This window comes from Rhincodon typus, chromosome 4 (assembly GCF_021869965.1).
Source record: "Rhincodon typus isolate 14 chromosome 4, sRhiTyp1.1, whole genome shotgun sequence".
NCBI lineage: Eukaryota > Metazoa > Chordata > Chondrichthyes > Orectolobiformes > Rhincodontidae > Rhincodon > Rhincodon typus.
Window position 1 is genome coordinate 27,017,454 of NC_063335.1, and position 25,000 is coordinate 27,042,453.

The window sequence follows — 25,000 nt, forward strand, 5'->3', positions numbered from 1 at the left end:
TAGATTTCCACATGACAACTCAAAGATCTAGTACAACCCATATAATGAGTAGTCTCTACTGCTGATGACAACGGTGGCCTGCTTAAAGGGAGCTGAAAGCAACCATTAGTTTCATAATACGCTTTGAAATTTAATTTCAAGAATGCCAAAGCATGCTCACTCTCTGGCACTGTTTCAATCTGGTTAGAAATGTTAAAAAGAATGCTGCTATTATGTACAGCCAAGCTCTTGTGGAGGTCTGGAGGAGTGAGGGTGGTCAGTAGGACATTCTGCAGCTCTAACGTTTTAGCACTGTTACCTGTTATTGTGTCAAACCATTGAAATAGGTTAATAATGCTGCTGTGCTGTTGCTGGATGGTATTTTTCTTGTCATTTTTGCATGAAAGCTACCCTGTTATTACATTTCTAGAAACTTCCCATTAATTTGTCTTCTATATGGAAATTGTAATTTTTTATAGGAGTTAACATTTTTTATGATTCCTAGGCTCCTTTGTCATAACTGTCGGTTGTCATCTATTTTGAAGTTTGTTCACTGATGTAGCTTGTGGGGGTAGATTTCACGTTTCTTTTGGTAATCCCTCCATCTTTTGTCTGTTTGACATTTAAGTTGAGGTTGAAGTCTGCCTGTATATACAAATTGTAATGTCCCTAGTACCATCCCTCCTCAGGTTAGCCTGTTTGACAAAAATGTGGCTTATCTGGTCAGTGTGCAGGCTTTACCCAATCAAGTTAGGAAGACACCCTGTACCAAGTCTTGCCATAGTCCTTTCCTTTGATGGAAAATTAAGGAAAAAAACTTCTTTTACCTCTTGTTGCTTGTGTTAAATGTTAAAATGTTTTAAGTCGCTGCAGGGAGACTACTCTAATGCATGGTGAAGGCAGGGTAAATACCATAGCGCATTGAAATGAAAATATTGGTTGTGATTATACCGCAATAGGAAAAAGTCTAATTTGTGGCACTGGTGAATCTATTTTAGGATTGTCAGTGTCAAACACAAACATGTTTGTTCGTCACTGTAATCTGAACCATGTCAGAAGAGTACGTCGATTTAGAAATATTGAATGATGGGTAAACAAGTAAGGTTGTCATTTCTGAAGGCATTCACCATTCTAACCTGACCGTTACACCTTTCTCTGTTGCATTCAATGAATAAAACAATCTTTTCTAATTCATTATTTGTCATGAAGGGACTGAAGCTCTGTCTGTACTTATCCGTATTAAATAACTTTCAACAAAGCAGATTGATGTCTTAAATGTTAAGCCACACTAAAACTGTAAGATTTAGAGAAATTTATTCTATAAAGTTAAATGTGACTTGAAATAGACTAACTGAAATGCAAGTGGTTTATTAACATTGCTAATAACATTATTACTTGAAAATTTTGAAATATATTTGATTAAAGCGATCTACTAGGAAATATTTATTCTTAAAAGTTTGATGACACTTGAAGGAATATTTTCAGGGTTTTGTCCTTCTAAGATTCTTCGTGTTCTTAAGCATGTGTGTGTGTCCAGGAAAGATTTCTGAAATAGCAGAGAACAATGATAAAATGTTCATTTAAATTGCTCTGTGCTTTCTTTTCCCTAAAGTAGTACATTAAATGTGAAAGACCATTAAAACTTGAGCTGTTTTGAGCTAATTCTAGGCTGCTAAAAAGCAGAATACAAAGTATACAGTATTAATCCTGGAGGTTACCATTGACCAGAAACTTAACTGGACTTTCCAAATAAATACCACAGCTGCAAGGGAAAGTCAGAGGCTACAAATACTGGGTTAACTTGCCTCCTGTCTCCCTAATGCCTGTCCACCATTTGCAAGGCACAAGTCAAAAATATGATGCAATACTCTGCACTTGCCTGGATGTGTGCAGTTCCAGCAATGCTCAAGAAACCCAACATCATCCGGGAATAGAAGGCAGCTCAATACTACCCTCTCCAGGACAACTAGGATGGTCAATAAATGTTGGCCCAGCTAGTGGCGCACACATCACATGACTGAACTTAAGAAAAAAATCTGTATATTTTGCTGTATTCGGATGTGTAACTGTAAAGTTTGAGATCAATATTGGAAATTTCCTGTGTGATGGCAATACATTTGGTTTAAATATCAGAGGCAAGGAGACAAAATTGAATTCAAAAGGAGGACATGAATATTGTCGGACACTCTGAACTCATTCCTGCTAGTTTGCACAGGGCTGCAAGTTCTCAAAATATTTATTTTCTTTCAATGTCCCCTCAAGAAGGAAGGACCTTAGTGCACAGCTTTCGTAGCAGCTGTTGTATGGCAGCCTATTATACAGCATCTTCCTCAAAAGTTACGTAAAAGTCCAAATAAATAATAATTAATTACTTTCATCCCTCAACCTGGTAACCCTGTCAAAGAATTCCCACCAGGTTATTAAAACGTGGTGTGTCTGTCCCTGACTTCTCTCTAGATTAATTTGAGTGTGTGAACAATGGCTTCATTTGGCCAGCTCTATTCTGTAAGTAAACTAGGGTAGATGCTATCTGGAATAGTAGTTTGATTTGTTTTAAAACTCTTTGTTCTTTCGAGATCATGTATTCATTTAAATCTTGGTAACTTTTTGTAAACAACGTACTGTACAATATTACTAGGAATGGAGTCTTGTGTGTAAAGGGGCAATGGTAGATAATTGAAACCATTGAAATAAATCAAAGAACTGCAGATGTTTGAAATCTGCAACAAAAACAGAAATTGCTGGAGAAACTCAGCAGGTCTGGCAGCATCTGTGAAGAGAGAAACAGTTAACATTTCCAGTCCAGTAGCCCTTCTTCAGAACCAATACCATCTAGGAAAGAGTGATATTTATGTTGTTGACAGGGTGTGGAGTTTGGGAAGGAGTGAACGGGATAGGAGATGAAGACTAGGCAGGAGTTTTTTTCCGTGGACCATATAGTGGTTTATAAAATCATGAGGGGCTGAAGGTGAATAGCAAAGGTCTTTTTCCCAGGGTAGAGGAGTCCAAAACTAGGTCGCATATTTTTAAGGTGAGAAAGGAAAGATTTAAAAGGGACATGAGGGGCAACTTTTCACACAGAAAGTGCATATGTGGAATGAACTGCCAGAGAAAGTGGTAGATAAAGTTACACCATTTAAAAGATGTTTGGACAGATACATAAATAGGGACGTTTAGAGGGATATGGGCCAAATCAGGCAAGTGGAACTAGTTTAGTTTGGGACACCTGATTAGCATGGATGAGTTGGACCGAAAGGTCATTTTCCATGCTGTATGACTCTGTAAAAGCTAGCTAGTTAGTAATGGGGACTATGAGTAGGTGATAATGGATTGTCTGTGCTGAAAGCAACCTATGTGATGATATGTAGGTCTTGGAGGTGTAGGGTTGGATAAAAGATATGGAAGGAGGTGTTCAGGTTCTGAAATGATGGAACTTGACGTTTAATCCTTTAAAACTGCTGCCGTTGTCCTGGGAATCCTCCTGAATCTTCACCGAAGAATCCTTTAACAGCCCTTTGTCACCCGCTGAAAGTTACTTTTCTTATCCTGGTAATCCATTGCCTTCTTTCCTGGTGACTGCTTGACTGCTCTGATATTAACATTGACTGCTTCTAGTTCAGCACAATACCAAACCCACACCTCAAGGAGATTGAATCAGTATTAGTATTTCTTGAGTCTGGTTCTTGCACCTTGGCTTGATTTTGCCATATGCCATTTGCCTGCCATATTTGGCTTTTGCCTGAAAGAGTTTGAAGATATTCTATTTTTCATTTGATTAGTTGCAATCGTCAACAATAAAGTTTCTCAATTGAATGACTTCTCTGTGCCTCTGCCATTTTTGAAAATTCAGTATTAGTGTCCTGGCTGATTATTCTCACCCAGCACCTACTGCAATGTGTGCCATTTAAATCACTTATTGTTTATGGGAGTTTACTGTCCACAAATCAGCTGCTCCGTCAATATTAACAGTTACACTTTTCAAAAGTGGTTAGTTTATAGTGAAGAACTTTGAGATGTCCTAAAGATGTGGTGTAAAACAGCAAGTCTGGTCCTTCATTAACATAATCATATATAATCCTTTTATGCAAAAATGAAGAATCTAATGGTAGATTGCAGTGTTCAACTGCCTGTCCATGTTTTGCTGTATTCTGTGTGATGGTTGTGCAGCGATAATGTTTATTGTGATTTCCACTATTTAATGTGCTGAGTTTGAGGTTTTTTTTTAATGTGTAACTGTTGTCAAGAAGATTAAATCTCTGGCAATGAGCTTGAGATGGTTGTGCATTATTGGGACTTTTTTTGCAGTAGGTGCTGGGTGAGAATAATCAGCCAGGACACTAATGCTGAATTTTCAAAAATGGCAGAGGCACAGAGAAGTCATTCAATTGAGAAACTTTATTGTTGGCGATTGCAACTAATCAAATGAAAAATAGAATATCTTCAAACTCTTTCATGCAAAAGCCAAATATGGCAGGCAAATGGCATATGGCAAAATCAAGCCAAGGTGCAAGAACCAGACTCAAGAAATACTAATACTGACTTTTTTTTTTAAAGAATTAATGTCATTGTATGAACCTCTTGGTTTAATTGCTGCCTTGCCCTGTTGACTACCCAGTGTCCTACCTGCAGTACACGTTGGAAATATTGAAGTATAATTCATGCAATCAGTTGAAGTCTTCTGTGCAAGTTGTTGCAGCATTACTGAGATGACAGCTGCTTTTCCTTTCTTATAAGTCTAGCATTTCCACATTGCAAAATTCAGTATGCAATATCTGATCAGGCATTCAGCATCTTGAAACCGAGGAAAAAAAATACTGTGAATCTAAGCAAAATAATCATGGTCAAAATTCACCAAACTGTATACACGATGAATGGATTTGGTTACCCCATAGTGAATTCAAACGAGCTAATTCACTTAATTTATTACGATATCCTAATGAGAAATGAACATTTGATGTGTGAACCTCAAGATTAGATAATTCTCTGCAATCCACTAAACATATTTATTTTGAACTGAATTCCAAGAGAGTGCAAATTGAAGTATGATGATTGGTAAATTCTCAAACTGTGTCATTCCTGAAATATAGGCAACCTTAATGGTATATAGCAAGATGGGTTTTACATAATCATTGTACTCCATGTGCTTCTGAACTGCTTTCATAGAAATCTGATACAATCCCACTTCCAAGTACCTTCACTCGGAGAGCCTTTCATTCTTGGTTTGCGATGATGTGTACCTTTTTTTTTGAGGGAGTCTTGTGGCACATTGGTAGTAACCCTACCTCTGGGCTAGGATTCAGGTCCCACCTCCTTCAGAGGTGTGTCATAACATATCTGAACAGGTTGATTAAAAATATACCAATCTTGCTCGAGTTGAGGTTCGCTGATTTGATAGGTAAATACGCTCGAGCCCTATTAATTTCAGGATTCTTCTTTAACCAGTGCTGCATGGGTTGATCTCAGCTAAGATGCTGCTGTTTGCTTGATTTTCTTGCGGGTTGGGGAAAAGGGGAAGAAATGAATAACCCAGGCTCTTGTTCCAATCTGATCACCATGACTGCAGTGCAAATGCGTGGACAGTGACTGGCTGGTAATAGGGGTCACGTGTGTATTGTCTAATAATCACCAGATTGTCGCATGTATGGCAGGTTTCCTGGTGCCCAAGAAACTCAGGAAAATGTTAATAATTTCAGTAGAGACAGTGGAGGGGGCAATGAGAAAAGATAGGGTCAAAAATCACACGACACCAGGTTATAGTCCAACAGGTTTATTTGAGATCACAAGCTATTGGAATCTCACTCCTTCTTCTTTGACACCTGAAGAAAGAGTGAGACTCGGAAAGCTTGTGTCTTCAAATAAACCTGTTGGACTATAACCTGGTGTCGTGTGATTTCTGACCTTGTCCATCCTAGTCCAACACCGGCACCTCCACATCAGAAAAAGTTAGGCCATCATACTCCGTTAGTTTCTGCGCACATCCACTGATTGGGCTTGAACTCAAAATTGATGGGTGGTAATTGGCCTTGTTGTTGACAGCAGATCAGCAGTGACTTGGATAACTTAGAAGAAATTCTTGATGACCTGCAGAACAGTCAGTTGCAACAGCTTTTCCCAGACTCGAAGACGGCACCTGCCAGTGGGCCAGTTGACAAGCAGACCATCTTCCAAGACCTTCTGCAAATTGGCAATGAAAGTGTCTCTGCACCACCTCTTGGAACGCAGAATCCATTACCTGGGATGCTGCAAAACAGTGAGTACAAATTTTTCACCTGTACAATGTAAATGTTATTTTAACAATCGTTATGCTTTCTTTATCATTTTGACTTTAAAATTTCTAAGTCTGCTGCCATCACATGCCACCTAATAAAGATGTAGTTGTTTGTATATCTTCAGTACTTAGAGGTCTGTCTACTTTTGACACTTTATCCCATTTTTTAACCAAAGCCAATGTACAGATTACATTGCTGTGGCAGTATATGTGCATTTATCTGTACATATTGCATTCTTCTCTGATTGGTAAACGGAGGTAAATAACAGATTTGCCTGCAGTCTGGTGCCAGTCACACTGTATCCCAACATTCCTCACCTCACTCTGTCCTCTTTAGCCGGCTGTGACCATTACCTAAAGTGACTTTTAGGTATTCATGCAGGATGGATTAAGGTGCAAAATAGTGAAGATATACAGTGCTTCATATATTTGCCCATTGCAAGAAAAATAATGGTAGTCGGTTGATTAAAGATAAACTATTTCCAGTGGTTGGGGATTCTAGATCTAGGCAACTTGGTCTGAAAATTGGGGCCAGACCGTTCGGGAGAGATGTTAGGAAGCACTTCTACACACACAGCATGGTAGATGTTTGGAACTGTTTCCCGTAAATGGCAGTAATGCTAGATTAGTTTTTTTAATTTTAAATCTGAGATAATTTTCTGTTAAGCAGAGATATTAAGGGAAATGGGCCAAAGGCAGGTGAGTGGATTTAAGCCACAGATCAGCCATGATCTCACTGAATGGTGGAACAGACTCAAGGGGCTGAATGGCCTATTTCCTGGTCTTCTGTTCCTTAAAAACCTGGCTATATTATGATTTTCACTAGACAATTAGTGGAGCGACATTAGTAATTGCTACAGGCTAGAGTACACAGTTTAGATGTTTGGATTAAGAGGATTCAATTTGCTTCTCTTCACTGTGAAGTGCTGTTTAATGATAGGGAGTTTTCTGGCAGCTTGACTGGGAAATGGTGACAATTGTTCATATAAAGAATCCTTGGTTTGAAGGTCTGTAATTAATTGGAGAACGGGTGACACAAAGGAGGAATTCCACTTTTACCACTAGAAATTTCAAACTCCATTTGTTTTATGTCCTTTTTATAAAAAAAATGTTGAATAATATGCAAGTTATTTTGTACGAGACCTAGGCAGAATGGAGAGCACCACCTGGTGTTTTAAATAGGAACTGCAACTGCTTGTTTTGTAACTCCCATTTACCAGTTTTGCTTTACTATCTTCGCATTTTAATCCATAAATCTGACTAGTATAGTGCAGTATTAATTTAATAAAGGAGCTTGTCACTGGCAAATTTGTGGGGAGCGCAAAATGTTATCTTACTGATTTGGTTTTGTGTCAGAGGTTCAGCAGCCGTGGAGCATCCAGACTGATAGTTTGCAATTAAGTAAGCAATAGTTTGGAGTGTTAATTTTGTAGTACAGAGCTTGAGCATTGCTGAAATGGGGCTAGCAGTGTGGTACACATTGTACATTCTGAAAACTACCTATATTAACACACAGGGGCCCTGTTTTTTGGGGGCAGAGAGAACAGCTGCACATTCTGCCTGGTTCAGTTCAACAAAATAGGTGTCCACCAATCCGTGGGTCATTTCTCAGGGCAATACTTTGATCCTCTCAGAGGCAACATAACTAGTTTAACGTTTAGACAAAGCTTGATGGTCAGCTGTCAGTCATCCTTTAATTGGTGCATTCTCCGTGACATCACCTCTACCAGTCAAAGTCTACTTGCCAACCAATTAGCATTTCACTATTAAGCAATATCAATGTTACTTTCTATTCAGTCTTCCTTGCAAACTGTCCTGATAGGTGCAAGATGAAAACTTTAACAAAATGTGTCTTTTCCCAGCAATATTTAAGTTTGCAATGTGTTTGGAGAAGTAGAAAGATGTCTGTTTACTTGTCATCTGTAATAAAGGCAGATGGTTTAATGTTTTGTCATCATTTTCAATTTACTCTTTAGAGTATCCAGGTTATCATGCTGCATTTCTCATGAGCTTAACATTCAAATGTGGACTTTGAAAGTTATTCTGTCTATTTTAAAATGAGGCAAGGAGCACTATTGAAAGGATTAGCTGTCAAAAAAAGGATGCTATCCATGTACTACCCTCTGCATATTTAGTTACATTTTTAAAAAGTTAGGATTCTGGAACAACGTTTAAGTATTTATTACAAACATTCTAGATCCTTAAGTTTTTGAAATCTTCACTAAATATGCAGAGTGTGGTACTGTGGATAGCATCCTTTTTTCTTTTTAACAGATAATCCTTTTCAATAGTGTTCCATGCCTCATTTTAAAATATGCAGAATAACTTTCAAAGTCCATGTTTGAATGTTAAAGGATCACAAACAATATTATGTTCATGTTTGATTCCTTTCAGAAATGTTGTTAATACACTCCACCTACAACTTTCTGCTGACCATTTGTAATTTAGTCAAGTTTAATAAAACTGCAAAATAGGTGAGAAAAGTACATTACCACAACCATACTTGGTCTTTTGGCACTGCAGCGAATAACTGCAGCATTAATCAAACAAAATACTGACTTTAGGAATTTTGGGCTGATGACCTGATTCTGCATTAACTCAGTGGTAACGTGCTTGCGTTTAAATTAAAAGGTTGAGGGTTTAAACTCCACTCTAGAGAATTTAGTATGCCATTTAGATTGGTTACTTCAGTATAATACTGAGGTGAACATTTAGATTGACTTCTGTTTAGCTGCTGTTACTGATGGGAAAAATTGAATGGTACATTAACTATTGCCTGCTCACAGAGTGAGGGAAGTAAAACAATTGAAGTTCTGTATTCATAGTAAAGTGATGCCATTAGTCTTCGCCTCTTGACCTGCTCTTGTAGCCATACTACTTACGTGGCTGGTCCATTTAAATTTCTGACCAGTGGTAATCCACAGGATATAGGTAGAGGGGGATTCAGGGATAGTAATGCAGTTGAATATCCAGGGGTAATGGTTGGAGTTTCTCTTCTTGGAGATAGTCATTGTCTGACACTGTATGGCACAAACGTTGCTTGCTACTTATCAGTCAGGATCTTGTTCACACCTTGCTGAGTATGATTGTGGACTGCTTCCTTCTGGCCAATTACAACTCCATCAGCCTAATTCTAATCATTGGATGGTAGAAGTCTTTCACTGTTTTATGCTCAGTTGGGATTCCACCAGCAAAGCTTTTCTTCCAACTTAACCATAGCCTTTGTCTAAACGTAAATGCAGCCAACTTCCAGAGTTGATGGCATTTAATTCTGAGGCAGCACTTGACAGGGTATGTACCAAGGAACCCCATAATTCTGAGGTCAGTGGAGGTCAGGATGGAAATACTCTTACTGGCCGGATTCGTACCTAGCATGAAGGAAGATAGGTGTGATTTTGGAAGCCATAGGGCATTGCTGCAAAAGTGCCTGGGATGAATCCTCAACCAGCTCATCTAAGGGGGTTACAGTGGGCTCGAGCTGTAATGCACAGCATCTGGCTCCCTTGGCAAGTCCTTAAGTAATAAAACAACAGACAAGCATTTGCACAAGGAAATGACCATCTCCAACATCTCCACTTCTCTCTGACATTCAATTACATTACTAATGTTGACCAAATTATGTTCTTTACTTTTTGTAGTCTGCTTTGACATACTTCACTTAGAATCGTAGAATCCCTGTTGTGTGGAAGTAGGCCATTTGGCCCATCAAGTTCACACCAACCCTCCAAAGAGCATCCCACCTGAACACAATCCTCTACCCTATCCCTGTATCCCTGCATTTCCCATGATTAATCCACCTAGCCTTCATATCCCTGGACACTATGGGCAATTTAGCATGGCCAATCCACCTAACCTTTTGAACTGTGGGAGGAAACCCATGCAGACGTGGGGAGTATGTGCAAACTACATGCACAGTTGCCCGAGGTGGAATTCAACCCAGGCCCCTGGTGCTGTGAGGCAGCAGTGCTAACCACTGAGCCACCATGCCGTCTTTATAATAGATGTATAACAGTTATAATAATATAATTGTTCAGAACTAAATTAAGAGTACCCCTTCTAAAGACCGCAACCGATGTGCAATCATCAAATAGTGTTCAGCACCATTTACGACTCCTCTGATACTGAAGCAGTCCATGTTCAAATGCAATAATATCTGGACAATATCCAGACTTGGGCTGAGAAGTGGCTAGTAACATTTGCACTGCACAGATGCCAGGCATCGGCAATCTAACCATTGCCCCTTGACATCTGTATCCACCACTTTCAACATTCTGGGGGATAGCAATATCCAAAAACTCAACTGAACCTGCTATTTAAATTCAGTGGCTACAACAGCGAGTTAGAGGCTAGGAATATTGTGGCAAGTAGCTCACCTCCTGACTCCCCAAAGGCCTTTTTATAATCTACAAGGTACAAGTCGGGAGTGTGATGGAACATTCTCCATTTGACTAGACGGCTGCAGCTTCAACAACACTCCAGAATCTTGACACCATCCAGGACAAGGCAGCCCGCTTGATTGGCACCACATCCACAAGCATCCACTCCCTCTACCACGGACGCTCAGTAGCAGCAGTGTGTACTATCTACAATATGCACTGCAGAAATTCACCAAAGATCCTGAGAGAGCACCTTCCAAACCCATGACCACGTCCATCCAGAAGGACAAGAGCAGCAGGTACATGGGAACATCACTCCCTGCAAGTTCCCCTCCAAGGCACCCACCATCCTGACTTGGAAATATATCGCCGTTCCTTCACTGTCACTGGGTCAAAATCCTGGAATTCCTTCCCAGAGGGCATTGTGCGTCTACCTATAGCATGTGGACTGCAGCGGTTCCAGAAGGCAGCTCACCAAAATCTTCTCAAGGGCAACTAAGGACAGGCAGTAAATGCTGGCCAGCCACTGATGACCCAGTCTCGTGACTGAATTTACAAAAAAACAATGCTTCTAGGCTGCAGAAAGATAACAGAGTGGAAGAAAGCTGAAGTGATACCAGGAAGCTTTGACTACTGAAGTCAATATTATGAAGGATAGTAAAGAGTGCTGTAGTGCCAGAGTGACTCTTCACTTTGTAGTAAAGTCCTGGAAAGGAAACAATTAAAGATCGTAGCCCATTTTCTCACACATCCAATTGTGCTATGGTTCAAAATTGTTCGTATGGTGCTGATAATAATAGTACATCAAATTGCTGCCCCATAAATGTATCTGAAATAGGATTTAAAATGTTCTTTAATTTGATACAGAAAGTTTAATATAATGCTCAGCTTCTTTCTCTCATGAAAATGAAAACATCCAGACATCAAATTTGCTGTAGCTGAGTATCCTAACACAGTCCGCTCCAAACTAAATTTGGCAAATTCAATGCCAAATCAGATAGAGGAAGAGGAACAACAACAAAGAAATATCTTTTTTTAAAAAAAACTCATGAAATGAATCATGCTTAAGTCTTTGTTTTTCAGTTTTTAAACAGTCATGCAAAGGCAGCCTTCACTTCAAAGGGGGCGATGCACCTTTCAGTAAGTTGATAGTGATATGAAACATCATGAACAGCAGCTTTCTGGATCTTTGTACTAAACATGTACCTGTCGTTAACTGAAGTTTGCAAATAAGTAAGCACTCCTCACTATTTCGATAGCATTATGGATCGTATATTCAATACTTTGAATACTTATAATGCATTTGTGCCTGTCATGGCATAAGTGCAGTAGTTCTGATGGTTTACTTAATTGTTCAACGTGAAAGATTTGTTCCCAGCTAACTGTTTACGACTGGCAGTGTAGCTCAAGACTAATGCACATTCATCTTTGTCTCTTCCTTCTCGAATTGTAGCTTTCAACAATCCTCGAGCTATACAGCCAACAAGACCGCAACAACAGGGTCGATCCTCAGCATTGGACATGCACGTGCAAAGTCAGACAAGTGCAGGACCATTCCCTCCAATGCGAAATAGTGGTCCATATGCAGTAATGTCACAGCAAGTGATGGGTAATCAAGGGATGTTGGCAAGTCAAGGAAATTTAGCAGCCAATACAGGTAGGTTCATTTACTTTAGACTTTGTTTTACCTTGTCTTCCTTCCTTCTGGATGCACCTACTAAAGTTAGGTAGCATTTAATTAGTGAGAAATAGTTTGAGGATCTTCTGGGATATAGAGGACTGAGTGAAAAAAATCCTTGAAATTTGGATAGGATGCATTTTGATTTTGTTCTTCTTCCAGTGCTAGAGAAACTAACTTGAAGAAATATTTTATTTGTTGTGGGGATGTGGATGTCATCTGCTAAGCCGGCATTTATTGCCTGTCCCTAATTGTCCTGGTGAAGGTGATGGTGAACTACCTTCCTGAACTGCTGTGGTCTTTGGAGTGCACGGACTCTCACGTTTGCTGTTAGGAAGAGAATTGAGCCAGTGAAGGAATGATGATGTAGCTCCAAGCTAGGGTATAATGGTTTGGAGGAGAAATTGGTTCCACATGCAGGACAGTCATTTAGTGCTTTGGACAAGCAGCAGTTCCTTATGTTCAAATTTGAATCATGAATTTCAGTAGGATGTTGGATCACTTTGGGCAAATCTGATGTTATCACCTTTTGCAAAGAAACCCCACCTATACCCTTTCTGTCGTTGGAAATGATCCCCTCTTGTTTGTGTTAATTCATTCATGGGATGTGGACATAGCCTAGCCAGCAATCATTTATTGCCCATTTCTAATTGCCCAGAAGACAGTTAAGAATCAACCACATTCCTGTGGATCTGGAGTAAGGACAGCAGACTTTCTTCCTTAAAGTACATCAGTGAACCGAATGGGTTTTCACGACAATTGACAAATGTTAAATAGTTGCCATTGTCTAGCTTTTTATTCATGTTTTTCTCATTGTATTCCAGTTTCACCCAACTGCTTTGGTGGATTCGAACCCATGTTCCTCAGCATATTAACCTGGACTTCTGGATCACTAGCTCAGTGACATTACCATGCCACCACCATCTCTATCCTGCCTTTCCTTTCCAAAATCCTTGAACATGTCATCTCAAAAATCAGTGCACACCCCCCTCTTGATCCTCTACTTTTACCACAGCACCGAAATGGCCCCAAAATTACAAATAACATGTGATGTGACTGTAACCATAGTGTTCAATTTGGGACACCCTTGCAATGTTTGATACAGTTCACCACAGAGTTCTTTTTGACAGGCTGTCCCATTTTGCCCAGCTGGGTGGGACTGCCCTTGCTTGATCTCATTCTCATTCACCTGTTCCATGCATATGCTGACAATACTGCACTCCATTTCACCATCACCAGTCCCACCCACTCCACTGTCCACTGTCCCTGATTAGTCAATTTGCTTATCTAGTATCTTGTGCTGGAGGAACAGAAACTTTACATTTGTTTTCTTTAGTCCATGTCATAACGTCTGTTTCCTAGCTAGTCCCTCTTCTAGGCCACTTTCTGAGCTTGGACAAGGCCATTGATAGCTTCAGTGTCCTATTTGCCTCTTGAAATGAGCCTCTAAGCAATACCTGCTCGACAACCAAGACAACCAAGACATGATGCTGACCATCTGCGACCCTGTCTCAACATATCTGCTGAAACCTTCAGCCTAAACTGTTGCTACTAGTACACTTGACTATTCCAGTGCTTCTTTCTGGCTGACCTTCCATCATGCTAGCAGCAGAAACTTGAGCTCCTCCTAACTACTGTTCACCAATCTCTCTTGTTGAAACAAGGTCCAAGAACACTAATTTTTAAATTCTCACCCTTCTTTTCAAATCTCTCCATCACCTCGACCTTCCCTATCTCTGTGACCTCCCACAATCTTCCGAAATCTTTCCATTCCCCAGTTCTAATTATATTAATGGTTAGTCCTTCAGCCGCAAACCCCTATGCCCTGTAATTCCCTCCCTAAACATTTCCACCCCTCCACATCCCCCTCTTAAAATTCCACATGAAATCTATCTTTTTATTCAAGCTTTCAAGTCACTTGTCTTAATATCTCTTTATGCAGCTTGATGCCATATCTTATTTGCTAACATTCCTTTGAAGCACCCTGGGTCATTTGCTTTTTTAAAATTGCTATATAAATGCTGATTGTAGGTGTTCTCAGCTGGGTAGTAAATCAAATTTACATAATGAAAACTAATTATGGGAATGTGTACCACGCATGATAATAACTTGTATTTGGATCTGTTGAGTGTACAATTATTATTGTAGTTAGAATTTTGTCCCATAGTTCTTTACTGCGCAGTATTTTATTGTTAAATTATCTAAAATCATACCAGTTAACTGACTAGAACCTGTGGATTGAACATGTGAATCTTGCGAGTAACAATGCTTCCCTTTCACTTCTCAACCAACATATCTGAGCATGTGCAATATTTTACTACTGCTAAGCAATTCTAAGGGGATTTCTTAACTATAAAGGTGGAATAAAATTAGATATCAAAACAAAATAGTTTTTCTGCCAACTGCCACTCAATAAGTATGTACAGGAGAGTGAAAAGTTTAAAGACACTTGAGCATTATTGCAATGTTTAACGTCATTCCAGACAGCACTAAGTTGTCTTCCCCTGACTTCATAAGAAATATGTTTAGCAAATTACATTGACTGCCTTTTTTTATTATGACTTATCAACATTTCTGTAATTAATGTGAAAGGAAAATTAGGAATTATCTGTCGTATTAACCTTTCTCCAGCCCCTATTTAATTCCGCCTAGCCAAAAGTAGTTTTGGTAATTGTTAAGCTACCTACCCCAGACTACAACATGGCATTTGCCAGGCTTTGATATTATTCTGAAAATTATTAAAATTGAAGTGATATGGTCCTATAACCTGACTTGTTTTTTATCAATTTTACCTGCTTGACCTTGGGGGAAAAACAGATGTTATCGCACTGGAGAGTAGGAGGTTAATGAGTGACCTTTATAGAGGTTAATAAATTTATGAGAGGCATAGATAAGGTGAATAACAAAGGTTGCTAACGTCAGAGTTAACGTTTTGGAACCGGTGACCCTTCCTCATGACCATTTCTGAGGAAGGGTCATTGGACCTGAAATGTTAATGCTGATTATTCTTCACAGATGCTGCCAGACCTGCTGAGCTTTTCCAGCAACTTCTGTTTTTGTTTCTGATTTACAGCATCCGCAGTTCTTTGGTTTTTATTTAAATAACAAAAGTCTTTTCCCTAGGGTACGGGAATTCAAAACTAGAAGGCATATTTTTAACGTGAGAGGAATAAAATTTAAAAGGGACCTGAGGGTGACATTTTTTTTAACATAGAGGGTGGTTTGTGTGTGGAGTGAATTGCCAGAAGAAGTGGTAGATGCAGGTACAGTTAAAAAGTTTAAAAGATATTTGGATAGGTACATGAATAGGAAAGGCTTAGGGGGATATGGGCCAAATGCAGGCAAGTGGGACTAGTTTAGTTTAGGAAACTTGGTCGGCATGGATTGGTTGGACCGAAGGTCTGTTTCCATGCTGTATGACTCAATGGCAATAATTAACTTCATGTAACATCTTTCACAATACTGATCTTTATGAAAACTTAGGAGAGGCGTAAGCCATTTAGAACCTTTTCTCTAACTTGCTTTCAATTTTTTTAAACTGTTCCCTCATATTAAGCTTGGAATCGCTTGATTAATAGTTGTAACTTTAGATAGACTATATATTGACCTTCGTGATGAACTTTAATGATATCAACATTATAGTGCATGAATATAGCTGAAATTTATAATTCCTCTTGTTTTAAGTGACATCATTTGTGAAAATGTTTTGATCAATTCATTGGAAGTGGTCTGTTTTAAATAGTAGGAGAATAATAACTTACGTGATTCATTGATCATAATGGAAGGAGAAGGATTTCCCCAGATGAGGGTATACCCGTAATGAATTGCAGTTTGAGACAAACATCGGAAAGTTTTTTTGTGAAATTTCCCTGTGCTGTACAATAATATATTCTTGGCTGAAAGGTGCATGCTTCATCCCCTGTAACCAGAATATTAGTTTCTGATCTTGTTTGCCAGTTACTGTAAAATAAATATATAATTTCAATTATACTGAACTATATTTTACATGTAAATGAGCCGTTACTGTTTGATTTTTGGTCAATTGTCTTCAGTTCAATTGGAAAGTAAAATGTTTGACGTATTCAGTAGCAAAAGTGATTCACTTCCTCAGGAAGGAAGTGAGGGTTATCCACACTTCTCGGCACCTGTCACTGCTACATAAAGCAACACTCCTTATCAACAAGCTTTTTTGCAATATTTTAATGTGTAGAAGAGATAGCTTGTACATTCAGTAATCTTTAAGCATGATTTTACAGTGACTAAACGCTGAACTACTTGAAGAATTTATCAAGATTAATGTTCTATGGTGATCCATCTAGAGTGAAACTATATTTCTGTTGAAAATATGTGCTGTATGGCAAGAAGTACATGTTTGAAAACAAATGCGTGAGAAAAGAAGCTGCAGAAGAAACATGCTGTTTCTTTTATGTGTAACCATGTGTAACGCTTGAGGAAGAAAAATGAATTCCAAGTATGGGACTATTCTCCAAATACGGTATCGTTCTCCAACCACCTGTGTTCCTTTCTAGGACTGGTCAGTAACATGGGAAGTGGTGCCCCTCGATCCAGCATGGCTTCTGCAGACTGGGGTCAATCGAGCTCTGCTGCCAATACCACGGGTAGCACAGGATCGAACACAATGACCAGGGCGACATTGCAAGGTAGTATGATATGCAGTCCTACACCTGGCATTCCTATGAGACCGAACAGTCAACCTGGTCAGAGGTCGATGATCCAGACACAAATGATGGGTATGTTGCAGCACTTTTATTTCTTGTGCCATTGGAGTTTCTTTGTTATAAATGTTCTTACGAGGCACTAATCAATTGTGCCTATTCTTTGAAAGGCTACACTGTTATAAAATGCCTGTTTGAAAGGAATTAATTTTGCTGCTACGTTTGTGCCAATTAGGGTCATCTGAAATTGAAATGGGTATGGGAGGTCCTCCATACAGCCAGCAGCAAGCACCACCAAACCAAACAGCACCTTGGCCGGACAGTATAATGCCTATAGAACCAGGGCCCTTCGTCAATCAAAATCGGTAAGTTGCACAATTACTAAGATAATTGGAATTTTGCTTTTTAAGGAATAAAAGGTATGGTAATTGATATTTTACCCAATGTTATCTCTCATTTAACCAGCTCAAGTTACTTGTGGCATAAACAATTCAGTTGTTACATCCTTGAGTTCCAATTTTAAACTGCGTGCCAACGTCAGGTGGGAGGGAGAAAGAGCAGGAATGTAGAGTTGGCTATCTGAAAGGGAAAATCAGTTTTGGACTTCGCAATAATCGGCCATAAAGCTGAAACATTAAACTAGCTGTGATAATAAAAGGCGCAAAGAAAAGGAAGCTTTGTTAAATAGTGGAGCCCACGCTAAATATTGGATGAATTGATGTACAGAATATGTGCAATATTATTAAACATCAATAACCACGGTTGGCCTTTATAACAAACCCCCGGCTTAAGAAAGATCCCACAGGTGATTTTCAAAGTTATAAGGAAAGCTGGGAGAAAGTCAAGCAAGGACTTAGGTGACCAAAGCTTTCGCGAAAGAGGAGGATTTGAAGGAAGAGTTAAAGATGCTAAGTAAATTTCAGAACAAGGTGACATGGAGCCGATACACCTGAAGCCATATTCAGTAAATGGAGGGGTTGCACGAGAGGCCAGTGTCTGTAGAATGGAGATTTGTGGGATTTGGGGGTTGGATGAGATTATACACTTGAGTTGGGAAAATCCGTGGATGAATCTAATACGCAATCAAGAGTTTGAAGAGATGTAGGTCAATAAAGAAGGGGACTTAGTATTGTGATAGGATAAAGATAGCAGAATTTTAGTTTGAAGAAGGTGAGAAACGATAACTTTGGAACTATCAAGTCTGGAAATATCAAAATCATGGTTGGCCGGTTTCCTCGCTGTGGTTTCTGTCATTGCAATACGGTTTACTGGGTCAGTTCAAGTGACAGTTAAGGGTCAGCTGTATTGATATGAACTCTTAAGTCACATGTAGGCTAAAATCAGTAAGAATGATAAACTTCCTTCCTTAAAGGAAACTAATGAACCAATTGAGGTTTTTATGGTATTTCAGTAGCTTTGTGTTATGTTTTACATTGACTGGTACCAGCTTTATGTTCCCAGTTTTTGGTAGGATCTGATTTGGCTTTATCACTCCAGGCCATGGGAGTCCAAGCCCAATAACATAACTATTCAATTTACCTGATCTATTTCTGAAAGGTGCACATTTCAGGAAGTTGGGTCTTCTGAATGAGCATCATTGCAGAATTTGTCTGTAACATTGTTTTGATGGTTCATTTCTAAAGCTGTGCTCACTTCCAGTTCAACGCACTGCAGTGTAATGACAGAATCGGCAACATCTTTCAACTGAATTAGCAGAGTTTTGGAGTAAATTGCAAAAATAAGGACTCACATGTTTATTTCATTATAATACACATTCTGGCCCAATGATTAACATTTTGTCTTTGTATAAATATTACTTATTTCCTAATTTTTTTAAAAATTAGTGTCTGCTTATTAAATACTGGGTGAGCTATTCTGAATTACTAAGTTGCAACAGCAATTATAGCAATGGAACTTTGAAATTAGTGTTCAAAGCAAGGCGTACATGAAGCAAGTTGTCAAGATAGGTAAGAAATATTGGCAGTTGAAAATTGAGGAGTAATCCCTTTCCCGGACAAAATCCAGATGATTGATTTTGATCAATTTTGTGTGCCCTAAGAACTAAGGGAACCTCTCATTTCAAAGTTTCTTTTATAATAAGACATTTTCTTATCCTTGTGATTAAACTTTTCATGCAATATTGATCAATGAGGCAGGGAATAATGTGTGACCTGGACTTGTTCTGACAATGGTGATGGGATAATGGATTTTTAGTTATACCTGAAACTAAGAAATCCTAATCTTTTTCTTTATTTTTGTGCTTTTTATACCAGTAGGCAATCCTACAGCAGTTCTCAAGATGACCTACTTTGTCCATCTATTCCAATGGAAACTCCTAACGATGAAGGCACAATTCTGGATCAGCTGCGTTCAGCGTTAAAGAACATTGACGAACTTGGTCTGGAGGAAATTGACCGGGCTTTGGGAATACCTGAACTGGTTAACCAGGTAAATGATTTGTGTATGCACGATAGAGTCAACTTCATTTTTATGATCAAGTCATAGAGTTATACAGTATGGAAACAGACCCTTCAGTCCAACTTGTCCACGTAGACCAGATCTCCTAAACCGATTAGTCCCATTTGCCAGCGTTTGGCCCATTATCCCTCTAAACCCTTCCTATTCATATATCCATCCAGATGCCTTTTAAATGTTGTAATTGTACCAGCCTCCACCACTTCCTCTCACAGCTTGTTCTATACACGCACCACTCTTTGCATGAAAAATTGCCCCGAGGTCTCTTTTAAATCTTTCCCCTCTCACATTAAACCTATGCCCTCTAGTTTTTGATTCCCCTACCCTGGGAAAAAGACCTTGACTATTCACCCTGTTCATGTCCCTCATGATTTTATAAACCTCTATAAGGTCACCCCTCAGCCTCTGATGCTCTAGCGAAACAAGTCCAGTCTATTCAACCTCTCCCTGTGGCTCAAAATATCTAATCCCTGCAAGATCCTTGGAAATCATTTCTGAGCCCTTTCAAATTCAACAACATCTTTCTTATAGCATGGAGAGTAGAATAAGACAATTCTGATTATGGTAAAATTTCTTCTGTATATCTCCATCTATATACTTCTTTCCAGATGCATATTGCTCTATATGTCTAATACATCTGTATATATTATATCATCTGTCCCTCCCTCTTTCTTTTTGTGTCTGTCTCCTGAATATGCAACTGTCTTCCTTTATTAGTTCATGTTCAGTATGAGTGAAAGTTACCATGGAGACCTTCCTCAGTGCACAGTCCTAGTCACAACATGACATTGTTCAACGTTTCTTCAATTTGTCAATGAGGAGCATTTTTAAAAATTATTCCTAAATCTTACTAAATTGACAATGAAACCTCAAGAAGAGAGTTTGCGCCAGCTATTTGAATATTAAAACCAGGATTTGTAGCCCTTTAGTTATAATTGCTTTTTCTTTGTGTCCACAGTTTTAGCTGTTCAAAGTAATGAAAGAAAATGCAGCACTTCTTTGAAGAGTAAATGTGAATTCTAATAGTTTCTTAAAATATCACTGGTTAGATTTGTGAAAGTAAATCAAGAGTCACAGGACAGTTATAGTACAGAACGATAGACAAGATGTGTAGTGATTAGAATGAGGGCCAGATGGATCTCATTGACTGTGTTAACCTGGGCCAGTCAGGGAGTCCTGGTTAACAAGTATAAACAGGTGTCAGAGAGTCTCCTCATTCTAGGGAGTTGCTCTGAGCAAGCTAGTCAGAGTCTACGTACTGTGCACGTGTAAATAGAGGGTAACTTGATACCAGCCTCTCTCTAGTTATTTCAAGGTAAATGGCAAATGGATTTCAATTGAGGTTATCCATTCTGAACCAAAAAAAAAACCCGATCAGGGTAGTTCAAGATGGTATGAACTAAAATACAATGGATATCCAAAGAGAATTAAGGGATCAGGTGCATAGACCTTTAAAATAACACAAACAGGTGCAGGAAATATGGAATGCTGGCCTTGTATCAAGAGGACTGGAGTATATGGATGCAGAAGTTGTGCTGTAGTTGTACAAACCACTGGTTGGACCCTAGTTGGAGTACTGATAGCACATCTGGCCATCACACTTTAGGAAGGATAGGTAGGGCTTGGAGGGAGTACAGTGCAGGTTTACAAGAATGATACCTGGACTTCAGCGTAAGTTATGAGGCAAGATACAAATTTTGGCAAGTTTTCTCTATAATTTAGAAGGTTAAGGGGTGATCATAAAGATTTAACTATTTTTGCTGTCTAAAGGTTAGGACCAGGTTGTTTATAGAATCCCTACACTATGGCACAATGTTCAGGAGAGACGTTAGGAAGCGTTTCAGTGCACAAAGGATGGTAAAGGAACTCGCTTCCAGGAATGGGATGGTTAATTTTAAATCTGAGAGAGTTAAGTTTTTGTTAAGTAAATGTATTAGGGGAGATGGGCAAAAGGCAGGTAGGTGGAGTTAAGCCACAGATCAGCCATGATTTCATTGAATGATGGAACAGGTTCGAGGCGCTGAATGGCTGCCTCCTGTTCCTAGAAGGAGGCCTTTCAACCCATGGTGTCTGCAATGGCTTTCTGAGCATTTTACTTAGTGCCACCTGCTCCCTGAAGTTTCTGATATCCACTACATCGGTGAGACCAAGCATAGACTCGGAGACTGTTTTGTAGAGCATCTGTGCTCTACATGCGACAAATAACAACACCTTCCGGTCATTAACCATTTTAACTCCCTCACCCACTCATTGGGTGACATGTCCATCCTGAGCCTGCTCCAGTGTCACAATGACGCCACCCACAAAATGGAGGAGCAACACCTCATATACCACCTCGAGAGCCTACAACCCAATTGCCTAAATATGGAATTCGCCAGTTTTAAAATCTCCCCACTTCCAACCTTCCCTCTCATCCCCGCCTCCTTCACCTGACACAACCTGTCCATCTTCTCTTCCACCTATCCGCCCCATCCATCCCACTGACCTATCCCCACCACTCCCTACCTGCTTTCACCTATCACCATTCCACCTATCTGCTCCAGCCCCACCCTTCCTCTCTCTCTTTATTTCTGAGCTCCCTTCCCCCTTCCCATTTCTGAAGAAGGGTGCTGACCAAAACGTCAACTTTCCCGCTCCTATGGTGCTGTCCAGCCTGCTATGGCCCTCCAGCTCCACACTGTGTTATCTCATCCCCGGAATCCTTAAACATTTTCTGTGCTGTCTGCAAAAGTGTAACACCTAGAACCGTACATAATACTCCAGTTGAGGTCTGTCTCACGTCCTATACAAGTTCAGCACAACCTTGCTACTCTGGCACTCGTGCCCCTATTAGCGACACCTGGAACACTGTATGCTTTATTAACTGCTCTCTCGACCTGCCCTGCCACCATTAATGACTTTGTCACTTAAACACCCAGGTCTCTCTGCTCCTGCATACATTTTAAAATAATACTCTTTTATTTTGTATTGTCTCTCCACGTTCTTTTTACTAAAATGTGTCACCTCGCACTTCCCTGCATTTCTCTCTCCAGAAAACCACTTACTTTCGATTTGCAGCCGTTTTTGGTTGTTTTAGACCACTTTCAGAAAGCACACTTTGGAACTGCAAGTTAACAATGTACATAGTATTTTGGAGTTCCGACCTGTTGTCTTGACATATTGGCCTGTAGTGAAAGGTATTTCTGTTTTAAAGAATGTGGAAAACTTATGTATGACTGGCTTTAAATGGAGATGGAAGCGCTGTAGCCTAAGTTGGAGGGTGTGGGTCTATGATGGGCCATGGTGGGGTGGGCGGAGAACATGAGGTAGCATGGAGTTTGTGGGAACGAGGTGAGTATGAGGGATGTGAGTCAGGGCACCTTGCTATTTTGGTCATAACTGGGACAATGTGCACTGAGGCATGTCTTTTTTAACCAGTCTGCCTCGACATCTGACGGGCCTTACTCTTGTAAGACCAACACCCATTTGGGGAAAAAATAAATTCCTGTCTTGGAACTTCTGAGGTAGAAACACCAACCTAGGAAGTGTTTGGACTCTCGGTAACCACTTAGACCATGAGAATCCTACTCATTACCACTCTTGCACTGTTTCCTCATAAAACACTAATACTTCGGGAATAAATTATACCACTCTGGAAGAACTTGACCAACTACTTTGAGAAATTGTATTTTCAATGTTGCATTTAAAAATAAACTCTGATAATTATTACTCTTTGATGCAATCCTGAGTGGATGGCATTTTATATTGCGGGTGCCTCAGAATTTGCGGAGCTCCTGTTTAAATGTAAATGTGAAGCACATGCTTTTCTTGTATTGAGCTTGTAAAGCATAAAAGGTGTGTCTTAACATAGCTCCTTTCGTGACATTTAGGCCTCTTGATTCTTAATGGCGACTGGAGTACTTTTGAACTGTAATTTTTGTTGCACTATAGAAAAGAATAATCTTGTACAAATTTAATTTCATGTTTTGTCAATTTTATACAACTACTGTTTGTTGCATCTTGGCAAATATTTGCCCAATAACCACAGATTTAGGATTGTCAAAGGGAAAGATCAAAGACCACTCAACACATCTCGCTTTGAGATTTCTGCTTTTGCTTTTACAGAGCCAGACTGTGGATCACCAGCCGGATTCATTCGCAAACCAGAAATCTGCAATGATGGTGGAAAAGCCTCAAGTTTATAATCAGCCGTTTGGTTCTCAGACTACGGTAGTACAGGGGAGCTACTCCAACATGCAAGACCCCAATTTTCATTCCTTGGCTACTCAAGTGGGACAGCGACCAGGATACTCAATGTTACGTATGCAACCAAGGCCTGGGTTAAGGTCTCCTGGTATGGTACCCAACCAGCCCAATCAGCTTCGGCTTCAACTGCAGCAAAGACTTCAAGGGCAACAAATGGTAATTCTTAAGTCATTTCAAGGCTCATGTTTACTGTGCTTATTCTGCTTGGAAAAATTAAGGTGAAGTAAAGTTGCCTTCGTAATCTTTTAACTGCATTCATTAATTAGAACCTTAGATATTTACAGCGTAGAAGACAAAAAAGCTTCTGCCCTAAACCCAGCTCTCGTTCTGTAAACTTGTAGCTCAATGACAATTTAAGCACAAATCCAAGAACCTATATGTGCCATCGGCGAGGCAATGACCTAGTGGTATTCGCTCTAGATTATTAATCCAGAGACCCAGGAAATGTTCTGAGGACCTGTGTTCAAATCTGGAATTAAGTCAAATGATGACCATGAAACCATTGCTAATTGTCAGGAAAATCCCATCCGGTTCACTGATTTTCCTTTTGGTAAGGAAATCTGCCTTCCTTACCTGGTCTGGCCTACATGTGACTCCAGTCCGACAGCGATGTGGTTGACTCTTAACTGTTCTCTGGGCAGTTAGGGATGGGCAGTAAATGCTGGCTTAGGCAGTGGTGCCCACATCCCATGAATGAATAATTTAAGAAAAGCTTCTATCTGTACCACCCTTTCAGGCAGTGAGTTCCCGACTCCCACCGTTTACTGGGAGAAAATGTTTTAATTCATTGCCCTCCTAATCCTGCCAATTACTTCAAAACTATCTTCTTTGGTTATTGACCTCTCTGCTAAGGGAATAAAGTCTCAGTCCCTCTTAAGTTTATTCAATTTGATTAATTCTGGGGTTAGGCTGTCCAATATCCCACCGACTCCTACAGTTAGCTTGACGACACCTCCTCACACACCCTAATTCCTGCAAGGATTCCATTCCATTCTCCCAGTTTCTCTGTCTCCATGGCATCTGTTCCAGTGATGCCACCTTCTTACAGGGGTTCATGTCTTTCCCCAACTGAGGAATTACTCCACCCTGGTTGATAGAGCCCTCAGACCTGTCCAGATGACTTTTTTTTTTTTAAACTGCATTTCTGCCCTTGCTATTCTCCTCCTTTCTAGAACGATGATTGAGTTCCCATTGTCCTCACTTTCCACCCCATCAGCCTCTGCATTCAAAGGATTATCCTCCTGCATTCTGTTACCTCCAACCGGATGCCATAACCATCTTCCCCACCCTCCCTTGTCAGCAG

The 25,000-nt window shown here is 39.8% G+C and overlaps 1 protein-coding gene across 1 annotated transcript in view; it reads left to right on the forward strand.

Moving 5' to 3' along the window:
- Positions 1 to 25,000, forward strand: part of ncoa2 (nuclear receptor coactivator 2) — a 243,177-nt gene that overhangs the window by 175,955 nt on the left and 42,222 nt on the right. Inside the window, exons 9-14 of the mRNA XM_048595681.1 lie at positions 6,016 to 6,229; positions 12,077 to 12,280; positions 16,831 to 17,052; positions 17,213 to 17,342; positions 19,254 to 19,425; positions 23,557 to 23,853. Coding sequence (XP_048451638.1) covers positions 6,016 to 6,229; positions 12,077 to 12,280; positions 16,831 to 17,052; positions 17,213 to 17,342; positions 19,254 to 19,425; positions 23,557 to 23,853 — 1,239 coding nt within the window. The remainder of the gene's footprint in view (positions 1 to 6,015; positions 6,230 to 12,076; positions 12,281 to 16,830; positions 17,053 to 17,212; positions 17,343 to 19,253; positions 19,426 to 23,556; positions 23,854 to 25,000) is intronic.